This window comes from Perognathus longimembris, chromosome 23 (assembly GCF_023159225.1).
Source record: "Perognathus longimembris pacificus isolate PPM17 chromosome 23, ASM2315922v1, whole genome shotgun sequence".
NCBI classification, from domain to species: Eukaryota; Metazoa; Chordata; class Mammalia; order Rodentia; family Heteromyidae; genus Perognathus; species Perognathus longimembris.
The window spans coordinates 18,300,119-18,316,296 of NC_063183.1; the positions used below are offsets into that span (position 1 = coordinate 18,300,119).

The window sequence follows — 16,178 nt, forward strand, 5'->3', positions numbered from 1 at the left end:
TGAGCCATTTTCCAGTCAGACTTCTTACTGTTTGGGGGCTTTTTTTTTTTTGAGGTAGAATCTTAAACTTTTCTTCCCTGACTGGCTTTGAAACACAATCCTTCAGATCTCAGCCTCCTGAGAAGCCAGGATTATATGTATGAGCTACCAGCTTCTGGCTCATTTCAGTGAACACTTGATAAACATTTGTCAGATGAATGAATGAAAGCAAGTCAAGACTTAATATTCTCCAAACCATTACATTGTCTAGTATTGAAATAATTATCATGCCAATAATGGAATTCTAAATAAAATGAATACCATAACATAACTAAAATCAGCAGATAGGGGTTTTAAAAATGTATACCTTACTATTTAATCCTTTAAATCATATTACTTGAATGTATACCTTACTATTTAATTCTTTAAATCATATTACTTGAATCATAAACTTTTTAGTACCCTGTTTACAGTACATAGACACAGGCTTATTTGCTTAGCTAATAACCTAACACTGGATGGAACTAGGATTTGAATATGGCCAAAGTGAGTATGTAACTTTATACTTTACTACTTTTTTAGTTATTATATAGTTGTGATCATCAATGAATAAAAACAGAAATCCCAAACCAATGTTTTTAGAAAACTCAAAGGAGGTGGGTATATGTGTGTGTGCGCGTGCGTGTGCACGCGTACACACACACGCACATGCTAGGACCAGGTCTTGAGCTCAGGGTCTCACAGTCTTACTTAGTTTTTTTCCGTTCAGGGCTAGCACTCTATCACTTGAGTCACATCTCTACTTCTGGCAGTTTGCTGGTTAATTAGGTAAGAGTGTCTCCGATTTGTCTTCCTGGGCTAACTTAAACCTTAAATCCTCAGATCTCAGCCGCCTAAGTAGCCAGGATTTTAAGTGCGAGCCACTGGTGCTTGGCTGCTAAGATATTTTTACTTATTAAAATTTCTTTTTAAATTTATTTCTAAGTCATCTTACCTATCAAGTATAAGATCTTTTTGCACCATTTTGGAAAATTGACATGTTTGTGATGTTATTCTTAGGTATTTTTAAAAATGTACATCCTGTGAGAGTCCTCCATGTTTTCACTTATGTAAAGTTCAGAGACAGGTTAATCTAGTGTTAGAATTCAGAGTAGTTCTCTTTGAGAAAGTTGGGTTGTATGTGTGCTTCTTGTTACTAGTAATATTTAACTTCCTGATCAGGGAGGTATGTTCACTTTGTGAGATTTCTTGGAGCTGTATTCTTTCTCTTTATGTATTATACTAAAACAAAACAAAATCCTCCAGCAACCACACATTAATGTAGACTAACTTCAAGAGCATGGCTAAGTGAATTGCTCAAGTTGTGTGTTAAGTTTTATCTAAATATTTGTATATATGTATTTTAGAAGAAAGGACACCTAGTATGAATCAGATCTTGAGAGAGGATCATGATCCAAAGAAGGTTAAGACCCACATCACCAAAACATGCATGTTCATGAAGATGTAAATTCAGAAATGTATTGTGAGTAGCTTATTATTATTCAAGGAATTAAGTCCTTGCCTCTCAGAAAAAGGACCACTGTTTTGGGTCATCCCATCCTTTCAAGCTTTTGAAGGCTTTTCTTTCTTTCTTTCTTTTTTTTTTTAAGCTCAAAGCCTTTTTTATTTCCAGCATGAAAGAAAAAAATAGAAGTCTAGTTGAAGGCTTTTACTTTTATAGTAACTTTCTCACCTTTATCCTCAACTCTCTTTTCTTGGTGTACATCCTTGAATTTCATTCATTGTTTGGGGAAAGCTGTGTATTGATTCCCTGTCTTCTACCAATTACCATTCCATTTACCTGCTCCCTTTCTTATGAAACCTCCACCTAAGTATTATTTATATTTCTTCACCTCCCATTTTCTCTCTAGCTTATTCCAGTTGGACTATCTTTCATTCTAAGATTTCACTGAAAAGACAGCTTTCAACTTGATGCTGGTTTGAGTTTTATTTATTTTTATTTTTTTATTTTTTAATTTTTTGGCCAGTCCTGGGCCTTGGACTCAGGGCCTGAGCACTGTCCCTGGCTTCCTTTTGTTCAAGGCTAGCACTCTGCCACTTGAGCCACAGCGCCACTTCTGGCCGTTTTCTGTATATGTGGTGCTGGGGAATCGAACCCAGGGCCTTATGTATACGAGGCAAGCTCTCTTGCCACTAGGCCATATCCCCAGCTCTGGTTTGAGTTTTATTAAAACCAGTGGGAGGAAGAGAAGATCTCATGTATAGACAACTAATTTAATCATAGTTCTCATTTTATGGTCTTTTTTATTATTGGCCCATTTGGACTTAGCTTTAATTGTATTTTATGCCTCTCAGTTCCTCATTTTCACTCCTGTTCCTTTTCCTTCATAGTTATTCATTTTAATATATTCGGAATCTCATCCTGAGATGAGATCAATGCTGTTTTGCTATAGGTACCTTCTGTTCCTTTACTATTTTCATTCAACATTCAATTTAAAGAATTTATGTTTCAATGTGTCTAGCTGTTTTATTGCTTCTCTATCACTTTAGCCACTAACCAAGTCATTTTTGCTGTATGGTATTCAGCCATATCTGCCACATTTTAAAATTATTCTTTTAGTTAAGATAGCTCTGTTCATCATTCATTCAACAAATATTGACCACATACTATTCAACAGGCACTGTTCTATGTGCTGTTTACACAGCAATGAATAAAACAGAAAAATCTTACTCTCATGGAATTTGCATGTGGAGAGAAAGAAAATAAATGAGTATGGGCTGGGGATATGGCCTAGTGGCAAGAGCTGCCTGGTATACATGAGGCCCTGGGTTTGATTCCCCAGCACCACATATACAGAAAATGGCCAGAAGTGGCGCTGTGGCTCAAGTGGCAGAGTGCTAGCCTTGAGCAAAAGGAAGCCAGGGACAGTGCTCAGGCCCTGAGTCCAAGGCCCAGGACTGGCCAAAAAAAAAGAAGAGGTGACAGTGGTCAAGATACACTGTGTTCATAAATTGCAAGTGGAATTGAAATCCCCATTGTACAACTACTTAAAGATAATTAAAAAAATAAAAATTATTAAAAAAAAGAAAATAAATGAGTAAAAATACTTAGTATGTTAGAAAGATGCTAAGATGGGAAAATTAAAACTGGAATGGAGAGAATATGTTATAGACATTCCAGGTTCAAATTTATGCCCCTCTTGGTGGATTTATAAAGTATAAATATATGTGTGAACAGAGAAGTAGCATTAGGCTTAAGAGGTAGAGGATTGCCAAAGAAATAGTTCTGTTGTGGCTAATAGATATGTAGTTAGAATTATCAAACAGACATTTTGAGCTCAATGGTGAGTCATGGCTGGTAACATGAATTTGAGAATAATCAGCATTTAGTGGGACTAATAACGTTTCTGGAGATAAGAAGAAAAGGAAGGTCCTGGAAATTGGTTTGATTGCTGGAAATAGGTTGAGTTTAAATAATAGAAGAGAGCTGGGAATATGGTCTAGTGGTAGAGTGCTTGCCTAGCATACATGAAGCCCAGGGTTCGATTCCTCAGCACCACATATATAGAAAAAGCCAGAAGTGGTGCTGTGGCTCAAGTGGTGGAGTGCAAGCTTTGAGCAAAAAGAAGCTAGGGACAGTGCTCAGGCCCTGAGTTCAAGCCCTAGGACTGGCTAAGTAAATAAATAATAGAAGATATGCTTTGTCTTTAACTTATAAAATCATACATATTGTGGGGTGTGTTTGATTTAATTTTTTTTTTTTTTTTTGGCCAGTCCTGGGCCTTGGACTCAGGGCCTGAGCACTGTCCCTGGCTTCCTTTTTGCTCAAGGCTAGCACTCTACCACTTGAGCCACAGCGCCACTTCTGGCCGTTTTCTGTATATGTGGTGCTGGGGAATCGAACCCAGGGCCTCATGTATACGAGGCAGGCACTCTTGCCACTAGGCCATATCCCCAGCCCTGTTTGATTTAATTTATACATTATATGATGTTCAAATCATGGTAAACATGTCTATCTCCTCAAATATTTGTGATTCTTTATAGTGAACACTTTGTAAATTCTTCTTGGTTTTAAAAACATGTCATCATTATCTGTAATCAGTATACTGTGCAATAATACACTGTCACTTATTTCTTCTCTTTGTAACTTGGCATTTGTGAACCAGCTTTTCTTCTTTCCTCCCTCTTTCCTATTTTCCATAGACAGTGCTAACTACCATTTGATTTGTACATTCTATGATATTCAATTAAAAAGGTGTTTCCCTGAGATGATTTAACCAAAATATGATTAGTTGATAATAATACAGTTATAATTAATTGCTAGATTACTTTAAAAAAATCTTGCACAGGGCATGATGGCTCACACCTATAATCCTAACTACTCAAGAGGCTGAGATCGGAGGATTGAAGTTTGAAGCCAGCTCTAGCAGGAAAGTCCATGAGACTCTTACCTCCAATAAACTACCCCCCAAAACTGGAAATGGAGCTGTGGCTCAAGTGGTAGACTGCTAGCCTTGAGCAAAAACAAAACAAAACACCCCACCTCCCCCCCAAGAATCAGCACCCAGGCCTAAGCCCTGAGTTCAAGCCTCATGACCAGCACACACATACACAAATCATCCTAAATTCACAATGCTGTTAACACTTGCCATTTGTGCTCATTTCCTTTAGGGTATCACCAGCATTGGGTTTAATGTTTCCTATTCACATTTATCAAATTTAATGTAATATTTCACTACTTAATGTATTTAATTATATGCAGGGCCTAGGATTCTTGTAAGCATTTTGGTATTTTGGTTTCTATATGAAGTCTTGGTTTATAGTCTGTTCATCTGATAGATCTTACAAACTTAAAAATTATATCCATCATAATTAACTGGAATAGTAACAGAACTCTCAAGTGTTAAGTCAAGTATTAAATTTTCATAGCCAGATATCATATTGTTACATTTTGTGAGATAAAATGGAAAGGGGCTGAATATGGAAGGCTGAGGTATGGTGGTTCATGCCTTTGATCCCAGCTAATCAGGAGGTGGAGATTGGGAGGAAGAGCAGGGTTTGAGGCTAGTCTGGGCAAAATGTTTATAAGACCGCCATCTCAGTAAGCCAGAGATAGTTAGGAATATTTCTATCTGAAGCTGGTCTAGATGAGTATGTGAGACCATATCTGAAAAATAACTAAACAAAGTGTAGGGATATGACTCAAGGAGTAGAGTACCTGCTTAGTAAGCATGAGACCCTGAGTTCAAACCCCATTACGATCCTTTCCCCTAAAAAAGTCTGTTTAAATGAGCAATGACTTAAAATGGTTAAGAAGTTGAAATGTGAAACATTAAATGACAGAATTATAAATCTTGTATATGTTCTTCAAAAAACAACTATACACATTTGAGTAGTTCATGACTAGTTGTAAAATTGGAGCAGAAAAATTAGATCCTGTGTTGAGAGAAACAAATTTTAATGGTAGCAATTTATTTTAGATACCAGATAGCAAATTCATATGATAAAGAGGAAGCAAGAAGTTTGCAACTAAAGATTGTATGCATTTGGGAAATGAAGTAAAAGATGGTGCAAGAGAGGAAATGTAAAACAACCAGACTTCCCTTTCACATTTGACAAGTACATTTGCATTTCACATGTAGTGATGAATAGGAACAGATTTTCAGTGCAAGATTTAGTAGTTCACTTTTGTTATTTATAGGCAATCTGATTTCACAGTGGTAATGGTAAATCTCACCGTCATTGTTTATTTTAAAAGAATATATAAAGCTGGGCAGTGGCTCATGCCTGTATCCTAGTACTCCAGAGTCTGAGATCTGAGGATCATGGTTCAAAGCCAGCCAGGGCAGGAAAAGTCGATGAGACTTTTATCTCCAATTAACCACTAAAAAGCCGGAATTGGAACTGTGGCTCCAGTAGTAGAGTTCTAGCCTTGAGCAAAAAAGCTCAAGGACAACACTTAAGTCATGAGTTCAAGCCCCAAAACCAGCACGCACACACAATAAAATAAACTTTTTCATCTTTTTATGCTCACATCTCACTGTTTCTGTAACTTTTTACTTCCATTCTTTTATCTCCCTTATTTTTTATTCCTTATCTTGCCATATCTTTTTATTAAAATTTTGATTTCCCAATTTAGTTTCTTTCTTCCCCTCCTTCTCTTCCCCCACCCCACCCCCCTTTCCAGTACTAAGGCTTGAACTGAGGGCATCATACCCTTGCTTTGCTTTTTTGCCTATGCTGGTGTTCTACCACTTGAATCATAACTCCACTTCCAGCTTTTTGCTGGTTAATTGGAAATGAGTCTCACTGATTTTTCTGCCCAGCTGGCTTTGAATCATAGTCTTTAGATCTCAGCCTCCTGAGATCAGCATCCAGGTGTCTTATTTTTGTACACATTCTCTTTCTTACCTGCTAAATTTTCCACTATTTTCAACCAGGTTAGCCTATGTCACTTAAGTGGTAAGATTTTTGTCCATCAGAGTCCACATTCACTATAATTACTTGTCTCCTCCAGAAGTTACTTCTTCCATTCTTGAGTATGAAGTATAGTATAGTAGAAATCTAATTTAAAAGCCACAAGAGTTGAATCACAAGTTGATTTATTTGTTTTTTTTTGATTTATTTGTTTTTTAAGTATAAAATTTGTTCAATTTTAAAAAGAGTAATTGAAACAAAATCTCCTCAGTCCTCCTTAGCTCTAGAACCCTATGATTCTATAGTATGTCTACTTTCCTATTTTTTCTAACTTTACTGACCTAATCCATTTAATGAATATTTGCACACCTACCTTGTGTTTATAACTGCTATCTATGTGAGGGAATCAGAAGATACAGAAGTCATAGAAGCCTTTGGATGGTTCACAATTCTATCTGGAGAGAAGAGATACATTCAGTCTGTTTCTTCACTGTCCAGAACAGACTTCTTTAAAAAAATAAGTTCTTTAAAAAATTTAAATTAAAACTTCGGGGGGGGGGGTGTTGGTCATGGGGCTTGAACTTAGGACGTGGGTACTGTCCCAAAGTTCTTTTGCTCAAGGCTAACACTTTACCACTTTGAACCATAGCTCTACTTCCGGTTTTCTGGTGGTTAATTGGGTGAAAGTCTCACTGATTTTTCCTGCCTAGGCTGACTTTGAACTGTGATCCTCAGAGCTCAGCCTCCTGGGTAGCTAGGATTACAGGTGTGAGCCACCAGCGCTAATTTAATTTTTATTGCTATTATAAAAGTGATGTACAAAGGGGTTACAGTTAATATAAGTCAGGCAATGAGTACATTTTTTTTTTTGGACAATGTCACCCCTTTCCTTGCTATCTGCCAGTTTTCCCCTCATATTCCTGCCTACAAGTCATTTTCAGTGAGTACCACTGCTGCATTTATTTGTTTACTCTTTGTCCCTCCATTTTTGTGTCCCCCACTTGCCCTCCCAAAGACAGATAAACAAGCAAGACAAGAAAAGAAAACCAGCAACAAAGAAAAAGACCTCTTGTTTTCATTTCCTAGAGTTCATTTCAGTAAATATTATTTTATATGTTCATAAGCATGTAGATATTTCACCTTTGTGTTCCTCTCCCAAGAGTATCCTCTTTTGGTCTCACTGTGTGTAAATTCCCTGGGACTGGCAAAAAAAAAAAAATCATGTTTATGTGTAATGTTCTACATGACAGAGTAAATGAGACCAGCCAGTCTTTTCACACCATGTATATTAATTGTTTGTGCTTTAGTTGTTTCTGTACCCATCCTATAAGGAGGTGCTACTTTAGAAAACATGACCTTTTCCTTTCATAGGTAGTATGTGCTTTCTCCATAGGGTTAGGGACAGCAGTGCAGAGAGGCCTAGAGGAAATTGCATGAGTGTTTATAAAAGGGCCCCATCAGGGATCCTTGTGATGGATTGTATGGTGTATTGACTTTGGTAATGATACTATGTGCATGCAATAAACCTTCATAGAAGTAAATATAATTAAAACATGCATAAGTGGGGCTGGGAATATGGCCTAGTGGCAAGAGTGCTTGCCTCGTATGCAATCCCTGGGTTCCATTCCCCAGCACCACATATATAGAAAACGGCCAGAAGTGGTGCTGTGGCTCAAGTGGCAGAGTGCTAGCCTTGAGCAAAAAGAAGCCAGGGACAGTGCTCAGGCCCTCAGTCCAAGGCCCAGGGCTGGCAAATAAATATAATAATAGTAATAATAATAATAAATGAATGTTAGATTAATTGTACCATTGTTAGTAGCCCAACTGTGATATTGTAATGCAGTTTTGTAAGATGTTACCATTGTGACAAACTTGATAAAAGTCATATAAAACCTTTATTATTTCTTTCAACTGAATATACATCTACAGTTTCCTCAAAGTAAAAGTTTCAATTAAGGGGCTGGGAATATGGCCTAGTGGCAAGAGCGCTTGCCTCATATACATGAAGCCCTGGGTTCGATTCCCCAGCACCACATATATAGAAAACGGCCAGAAGTGGCGCTGTGGCTCAAGTGGCAGAGTGCTAGCCTTGAGCAAAAGGAAGCCAGGGACAGTGCTCAGGCCCTGAGTTCCAGGCCCAGGACTGGCCACAAAAAAAAAAAAGTTTCAATTAAAAACAATAGCAGTGTAAAGGAGTCTGTGCTGAAGTTAATCGTGTGGCACATGTTACTGCAGGAAGCACATTGATGTATCGTGCGGTGGATCATGACTTCCATTTACAATTAAAGGATATTATAGTAAATAGATCTTAACTAGTTTTCATTGGGCTGGGAGTATGGCCTAGTGGCAAGAGTGCTTGCCTCCTATACATGAAGCCCTGGGTTCGATTCCCCAGCACCACATATATAGAAAACAGCCAGAAGTGGCGCTGTGGCTCAAGTGGCAGAGTGCTAGCCTTGAGCAAAAAGAAGCCAGGGACAGTGCTCAGGCCCTGAGTCCAAGCCCCAGGACTGGCAACAAATAAATAAATAAATAAAATGATACAGAATTATTAAAAAAAAAAACCAACCTTAGTTTTCCTTAGTTTTCTTTCTTTTTCTTTTTGGTAAGAACTTATGTTTGAATATTACTAATTGGCTCTTAATCAGATGAACATAATGTTTGTAATCATTTTGCTTAAAAATTGTTGTTAACAGAACTTTAAGTAGCTACAGATGTATTAGGGGGAATGTTTGAATTGAAACACAGTCCTTATTCTTTTCAATACAGTATTGCTCAAGTTCTGAGGCCTGCAGAGTTCACAGATTGAGATCTGATATTTTCAGACTGAAACCTTCATTAATGTGTAAGTAGTTTTTTGTTTTTCATATTAAACATAGCAAAGCCTTAATTTGTCAAAACACTTAAAAAATTTGAAAATATTCACCCAATAATACTTATGAGTAATAAGTAACAAAAATAATTTACTGAAAGCAAGTATCTTAAGAAATTCCTTGTGCATGGTAGCACATACCTGTACTTCTAACACTTGGGAGGCAGAAATAGGGGATCAAAGGCCAGTCCAGGCTTCATAGCTAGACCCTGCCTCGAAAGTTAAAAATAAAAATCCCATTGGAACAGTAATAATTAGGTACTTATTTATTAGAGACATACGTCAATGTAAAGTATAGTGGACAATTATTCAGAAGGCAGAAATAAGAGGATCTTGGTTTGATTAGAGTTAGTGTGAGATTATTTAAAAAGCTTGGTTATGCTTGGTTATGGCTCAAGCACTCTAGTGCTTGCCTAGCAAGTGTGTCTATATGTGTGTGTGTGTGTTCAAAATTCTTTGCATAGGCTCTGCCACTCTCAAAAGAATTCTTTGGTACGACACCTTCTGTACTTTACTTTCTTTGATAAAATTAAGGATTATATAGATAAGATCTTTTCCCCTTCAAATGTCAGTTATTCCTATAATATTTTTAAGATAAATTAGGGAATTAGTAGTGTTTCAAAAGAGAACTGTCAAATTGTACATATATGCTTTGATTATTCTTGTTTTTAGTTTCTTGCTTGAGGATAAAAAGTATAGGGCAGGTAAGGTTCCACAGTTGGTTGAAACACAAGTAAGCTCCCCTTGTAAGCTCAAGTTCTTTCCCACATCAATTTAGGTTATAAACTTTCTTTTAAAGACTCAAATTTTCCTTGGCCAGGTTAAGCCTTTTTTCTCTGTGTAATAAGTCAATGTACTGTTTAATATGATGAACAAATAAGATTTCTCCTTCCTTCCTTCCTTCTTTCCTTCTTTCCTTCCTCCCTTCCTCCCTCCCTCCCTCCCTCCCTCCCTTCTTTCCTTTTACTAGTTCTGGGGTTGAACTCAGTAGCTGGCTTAAAATCTCAGTCCTTGGATCTCATCCTCCTGAGTAGCTAGGATTATAGACATGGGCCACCAGTGCCTGTCTATAAATAAGATTTCTTTCCTGTAAAAATCTCCACAAACAAGAGATTTGTTGTCGTTTTTCCTCTGTTGCTGTTTTTGTTTTCTGCACATGTGTCTTATTTGTAACTTTATCTGTTTTTGAGACGGTAAAGGCAGGGGCACGGAAAGGGTGAACAAATGCAACAGTGATACAAGACACAATATATATTGAACATGGACTATACAACTTGTGGGTAGGGACAGGAGGAAAAATTTGGGTAAAAGGGAGGGAAGGGGTGACACTGTTCAAAAAGAAATGTACTCCTTACCTGACTTACATAACTGCAAACCTCTGCATATCACCTTTATAGTAACTATACATATAGTTATTTAATATATAATATATGTATATATTTAAAATATATGTATAGTTATGTATAAAACTATATTTTAAAGGTATATATATAACTATATATATTTTAAAGTCCCCATAGAGGTTGGGCATGGTGATATATGCTCATTATCTCAGCATTTGAGGATGGACACACAGAGATTGAGAGTTAGAGGCCAGTTTTGATTATATAACAATACTCTGACTTAAAACCACCACAAAATAAAGTAAGAATAAATTATAGACAATCTCCTTGAAATATGAATGCTGAAGGACTTCTCAGTTTTCAAGGAAATGGCGTAGAGGAAAATGAAATCATGGTAACTTTTGTTCATGGGGCTCCTAGCTAGTGACTGATTGAAGCAAGATGATAACGAGCATTTAGAATCTGGAAGGATAATAGGGGCAAAAATGGACAGAGGTAGATGAAAGTATAGAAAGAGACGAGGAATGGTTGGCCTAAATATAAGACTTCAAAGGCAAAGGTTATTGCTTTCGTTCATCCTTATCATTGACTTAAATCCTACTAAGTATTAATCTTAGTATTAGACTTCAGTAAATGTTAAAATTCACTGGTAAATAAATTGCTAAATAACAATAATTTGGTAATAATAAGTTACCAAATAATTGAGCAAATAATTACTAAATAATAAATTACTTATTCCACAAATTTCTAATTTTGTCTAGAACCTTGGTTATGGTGGTTCTTGTTACTAGCTGGTTTCAATCTCTGTCTGCAAATACAATATTTAAGTAAAACTCAGAAAAATGATTCTGAGTTACAGAAAAAGTACTGTTTCATATGATATGCTTGACAGAAACTGTAAAGTAAACATTTAACTTGAGAGAGAGAGAGCAATACTGGAGTTTGGGCTTGTTAGGCAGATGTTTCATCATTTTACCATGTTGCTTAGGCTAGCTTCAAACTCCTGATCTTCTGCTTCAGCCTCTCATGTGCTGGGATTACAGGCATGCACTTTCTTTATAGTTGATAAAACTTTTTATGTTCAGAACATTTTGTATTTTATGCATTTTAAAAATGTTTCCTCGGTGCTGGGAATATGGCCTAGTGGTAAAGTGTTCGCCTCGTATACATGAAGCCCTGGGTTCGATTCCTCAGCACCATATATATAGAAAAAGCCAGAACTGGTGCTGTGGCTCAAGTGGTAGTGTGCTAGCCTTGAGCAAAAAGAAGCCAGGGACAGTGCTCAGACCCTGAGTTCAAGCCCCAGGACTGGCAAAAAACAAACAAAAAAACAAAAAACAAAAATAAATAAATAAAAATGTTTCCTCTGATTTTCACTCTTGTCTTTTCTTGTTCTTAGAGATTACACAGGTAACTAAGCTTCACTACTTTGACCCAATGGAGTGAGACAAAAACTAAAAAGGAATCTGAATTGATTGGGCAGAGACTAAAAGGGAGAAAAACATACCAGTCTCCATTCATTGTTTCATGGGTAAGAGCTTTTTCTTGTATTGTCTTATCAATTTAATTCATTCCTTTTGAAATAGAGAGCATGTCCTTTTTTTCCCTCTTTTCAAAGCAAATAAATACCATGTAAATTGAAATACTGGCTAAACAGATAAGTGAAATTTTAAGGTGTTTTTTTTTTCTCTTATGAGTGAATTCTTTTAAATTATCTATATCATGTTGATCAAAAGAGATTTAAAGAACAATTATAGGTTAATTATGTCGGAGCATTGTTATTTCAGCTGGAGTAAACCTCAGGATTTTATATTACTATAATTAGAGAACCTTTAGAACAGATGCATGTTTTTGTTGTTTTGTCATACCCCGTTTCAAAGAAGGAACACAATTGTACAAATTTTTGCAATGGTATGTAGCACTCAAGAGAATAGAATTGTGTATGACTTGGACTACTTTCCTCAGATGCTTGCTTCAAGTAATTATCAATACAAAGCATTTGTCTTTTTTGTTGTTGTTGATTGTGGGCTTAGGCACTGCCTCTGAGCCCTTGTGCTCAAGGCTAGTGCTCTACCACTTTGAGCCACAGCACCACTTCTGGTTTTCTGGTGGTTAATTGAAGATAAGAGTCTCATAGACTTTCCTGTCCTGGCTTTGAATCATAATCCTCAGATCTCCGCCTCTTGAGTACCTAGGATTATGGGCATGAGCCACCTGTGCTCGGCAAGGCATTTGTCTTAATGAATATATAGGATTTTTCTGTGAGTATTGTTAATTTCACATACTAGTATATGCTGCTTGGCCTAGTGGAATTATTAATGAAATATTAATTATTCACTGCCTATTTAGACTGTTTTCTTTAATAATTTCAACAATAGCTTCCTGTAAACATTCTGAACTCTAACCCATTAAACCCATATCTAAACCCTAAGCATACTTTAAGAGCAGTAGAAATTAAAAATAAAGTTATGCATGGTATTTCACGCCTGTTGTCTCATCTACTTGGGAGGCCAAGGATCACTTGAGCCCAGAAGTTCAAGGCCAGCCTGAGCAATGTTATAGGACCTCCCCCCTTTTTTTTTAAGCAAAACAATACAACTTAAAAGTAGAGATGTGTTTTTAGTATTATAGACTCTTTCTGAGTGAATTACAAAGCATTTAGATCTTTTGTGGGTTTTTTTAATTGAAATTTAAGTGTCTTGTGCTTGTTAGGCAGGTACTCCACTACTGAGCCATACTTCCAGCTCTAGGATTTAAATCCTTGAAGCTATCCTCTAGAACTTTGCCACCTGGGTTCTTGGCTTTGTATACTTGCCAGCTGTATCTTAAGACACTTTGCCTGCCTTCTCAGCTATCTCCTGCCCCCAAATGAGTAAACAAAAACAACCATTAGAAAAGGGAGCTGGATAGGATATTATCACCACTGTAAAATTGTTCTTGTCTTGTATTTATTTATTTATTTTATTTTTATTTTTATTTTTTGGCCAGTCCTGGGGCTTGGACTCAGGGCCTGAGCACTGTCCCTGGTTTCTTTTTGCTCAAGGCTAGCACTCTGCCACTTGAGCCACAGCACCACTTCTGGCCGTTTTCTGTATATGTGGTGCTGGGGAATTGAACCCAGGGTCTCATGTGTACGAGGCAAGCACTCTTGCCACTAGGCCATATCCCCAGCCTCTTGTTTTGTATTTATTGATAAAGAAAATGAATTCCTTGTTACTAGTTATTGCCTAAACTCAGTTGTAAATGCAATGAAATTATGAAAATTTGTGAACCAAAATGATCTAATAAAAAGGTTTTCGATATAAATTTCAGTCAAATATTTGCTTCTTGGTGTCATAGCTGTTGATTTCATGATAGTACTATTTAATTTGATTTCCCTTCTTCCTGCTTAATTCATAAAACTATTTGATAGTAATGATGTGACTTGCTGAAATGATATAGCTCCTGCCTAGTGAGTTTGAATTCAAACCTCAGTTTGAAACCATAAAAATCTTAAGTAAAACCAGGAAGGATATTTAATTCTACTTTAGGCTCATTTTTTAAGCTAGTAGTGAGAATCTGACAGTATATTTGAGCAGTGAATATAAGAAATATAGCATGGGGCTGGGAATGTGGCTTAGTGGTAGAGCTATTCCTCAGTACCACATAAAATGTATGCTACGTGAGAATCTCTGCCCATAGGTATCTTATAGTTTTTAAGGGAACATTGCTTATTTCAAACCAGAATTTTTAGAAGTATATTGGAATGGTCTTTTCTAGTTGTTAAGTTGTGAAATAGACTTGGGAAAGGCTTACTTTAACAAGGTCAATCAGCTGCCTTTGTCAAACAAAGTGCTGAGCTTTAATTCTTATTCTCTATTTCTCTGTCTTTCTGTGCATATATGTAAACTCATATACATAGTAAGCCTGCCTTATTTATAGATTTACTACACACAGTTTAACCAAGCATGGTTAAAAAAATCTGGTGTGCACATTTCATATCTCAGTTAATGAGAAGAAACACACATATACTCATGCACACACATACACATATATACATTACATATATAGTAAATTTCCAAACTATGTAGCCTATATACCTAATTATTTCTTTTTTTTTTTTTTTTTTTTTTTTTTTGGCCAGTCCTGGGCCTTGGACTCAGGGCCTGAGCACTGTCCCTGGCTTCTTCCCGCTCAAGGCTAGCACTCTGCCACTTGAGCCACAGCGCCGCTTCTGGCCGTTTTCTGTATATGTGGTGCTGGGGAATCGAACCTAGGGCCTCGTGTATCCGAGGCAGGCACTCTTGCCACTAGGCTATATCCCCAGCCCCGCTAATTATTTCTTTTGCCATCTTTTCTTCCTATTTACTGTAACCAGATCTAACATGCAACTCACACTGGAACACAGGTTAGATAAACTATTTTTCTTTAACAGTAGCTTTGTGAGTAATGACAGTATTAGGAATATATTCTCCTCCTTAAAGGAAAAAACAAAAGTTTAAACAATACCAGACAACTGAAGGAAATTTTATGTTTAAAGTGTGTGCACATATATAGTGACTTATCCTTTGTGTATTTTTCTTTGAATTATTATAAGTGTGCACTTCTGTTTTCTGTGGGGTTTTTTTGGCCAGTACTGGGGCTTGGACTCAGGGCCTGAGCACTGTCCCTGGCTTCTTTTTGCTCAAGGCTAGCACTCTACCACTGGAGCCACAGCACCACTTCTGGCCATTTTCTATATATGTGCTGGGGATCGAACCCAGAGCTTCATGTATACGAGGCAAGCACTCTACCACTAGGCCATATTCCCAGCCTCACCTTTCCTCTTGTTATTTTTGAATTTCTATTTTGTGTATTTGCTAAGACTCATTCATGGTGAGTTTTTCTTGTATATCTACGTAGCTTTAGAGTGAGGACTTAATCTACGTGGGCTTTATCTGTGGAAAGCCTAGGCTGAGGTGTTTTTTAGTTGCAATAGCCTGAGAACACTTTTATTATTAAATTGTCAGTTGGAGCTTTCTGTAGCCACAATGATGGTTTAAGTTTAGCCCTTAATTTATGGATAGAATTTTTTTTTTGTTTCTTTCTTTTTGTTTTAGAGTGCCTCACATATGCTCAGCAAGTACTTTACCATTGAGCCACATCCTCAGCTCAGTAGATGTGTCTGTTTGTTTGCTTTAAAATCCACTCTTTAACTGAGGGTATAGTCATGTGGAGTCTCTTTTAGTTCCAAAGCCTCATCTCCAGTCCCTATAATGCCTCTAAACAAAAACCTCCTGATTGCTGAAGAGATCAGCAAAATTCCCCAGCTGATAGTAGCTTACAAACTGCATTCTGGCTTTGGGTTTCCTCGGGGTTTTAAGGCCCTGGAAATTCCCTTATGGCCTTACAATTTAATCTGTACATTTAATTTTTTTTCTCTTTTGAGACAGGGTTTCACCCTTTTAGCTAAGCCTGGCCTGGAACTTGCTATATAACCCAGGCAGGCCTCTAACATGCTATGTTCCTAGTTTAGCATCCTTGTTGGAATTATAGGAATGTACCACCACTCCTAGCTAACCTGTGGTGCCCAAATTAGAAATGTATAC

The 16,178-nt window shown here is 37.0% G+C and overlaps 1 protein-coding gene and 1 long non-coding RNA gene across 9 annotated transcripts in view; both read left to right on the forward strand.

Moving 5' to 3' along the window:
- Positions 1-8,576: 8,576 nt before the first annotated feature.
- Positions 8,577-9,046, forward strand: LOC125341134. Its single transcript, XR_007208883.1, has 2 exons — positions 8,577-8,729; positions 8,971-9,046. It is a non-coding gene; the product is annotated as an uncharacterized LOC125341134 (long non-coding RNA).
- A 146-nt stretch (positions 9,047-9,192) lies between these two features.
- The window catches only part of Dennd4a (DENN domain containing 4A), a 71,174-nt gene continuing 64,188 nt past the window's right edge, over positions 9,193-16,178 (forward strand). For 4 of the 8 annotated variants that reach the window (XM_048333171.1, XM_048333176.1, XM_048333175.1 and 1 more), the window contains exon 1: positions 11,979-12,142. Coding sequence is in view for 1 of the 8 variants with exons in the window: in XM_048333178.1 (XP_048189135.1) it covers positions 12,139-12,142 (4 nt within the window). In the remaining 7 variants the exon portion in view is untranslated. Of the gene's footprint in view, positions 9,242-11,978; positions 12,143-12,767; positions 12,873-16,178 lie in introns of those variants that run through there. The other 4 variants (XM_048333172.1, XM_048333173.1, XM_048333177.1 and 1 more) reach the window with 4 other exon arrangements.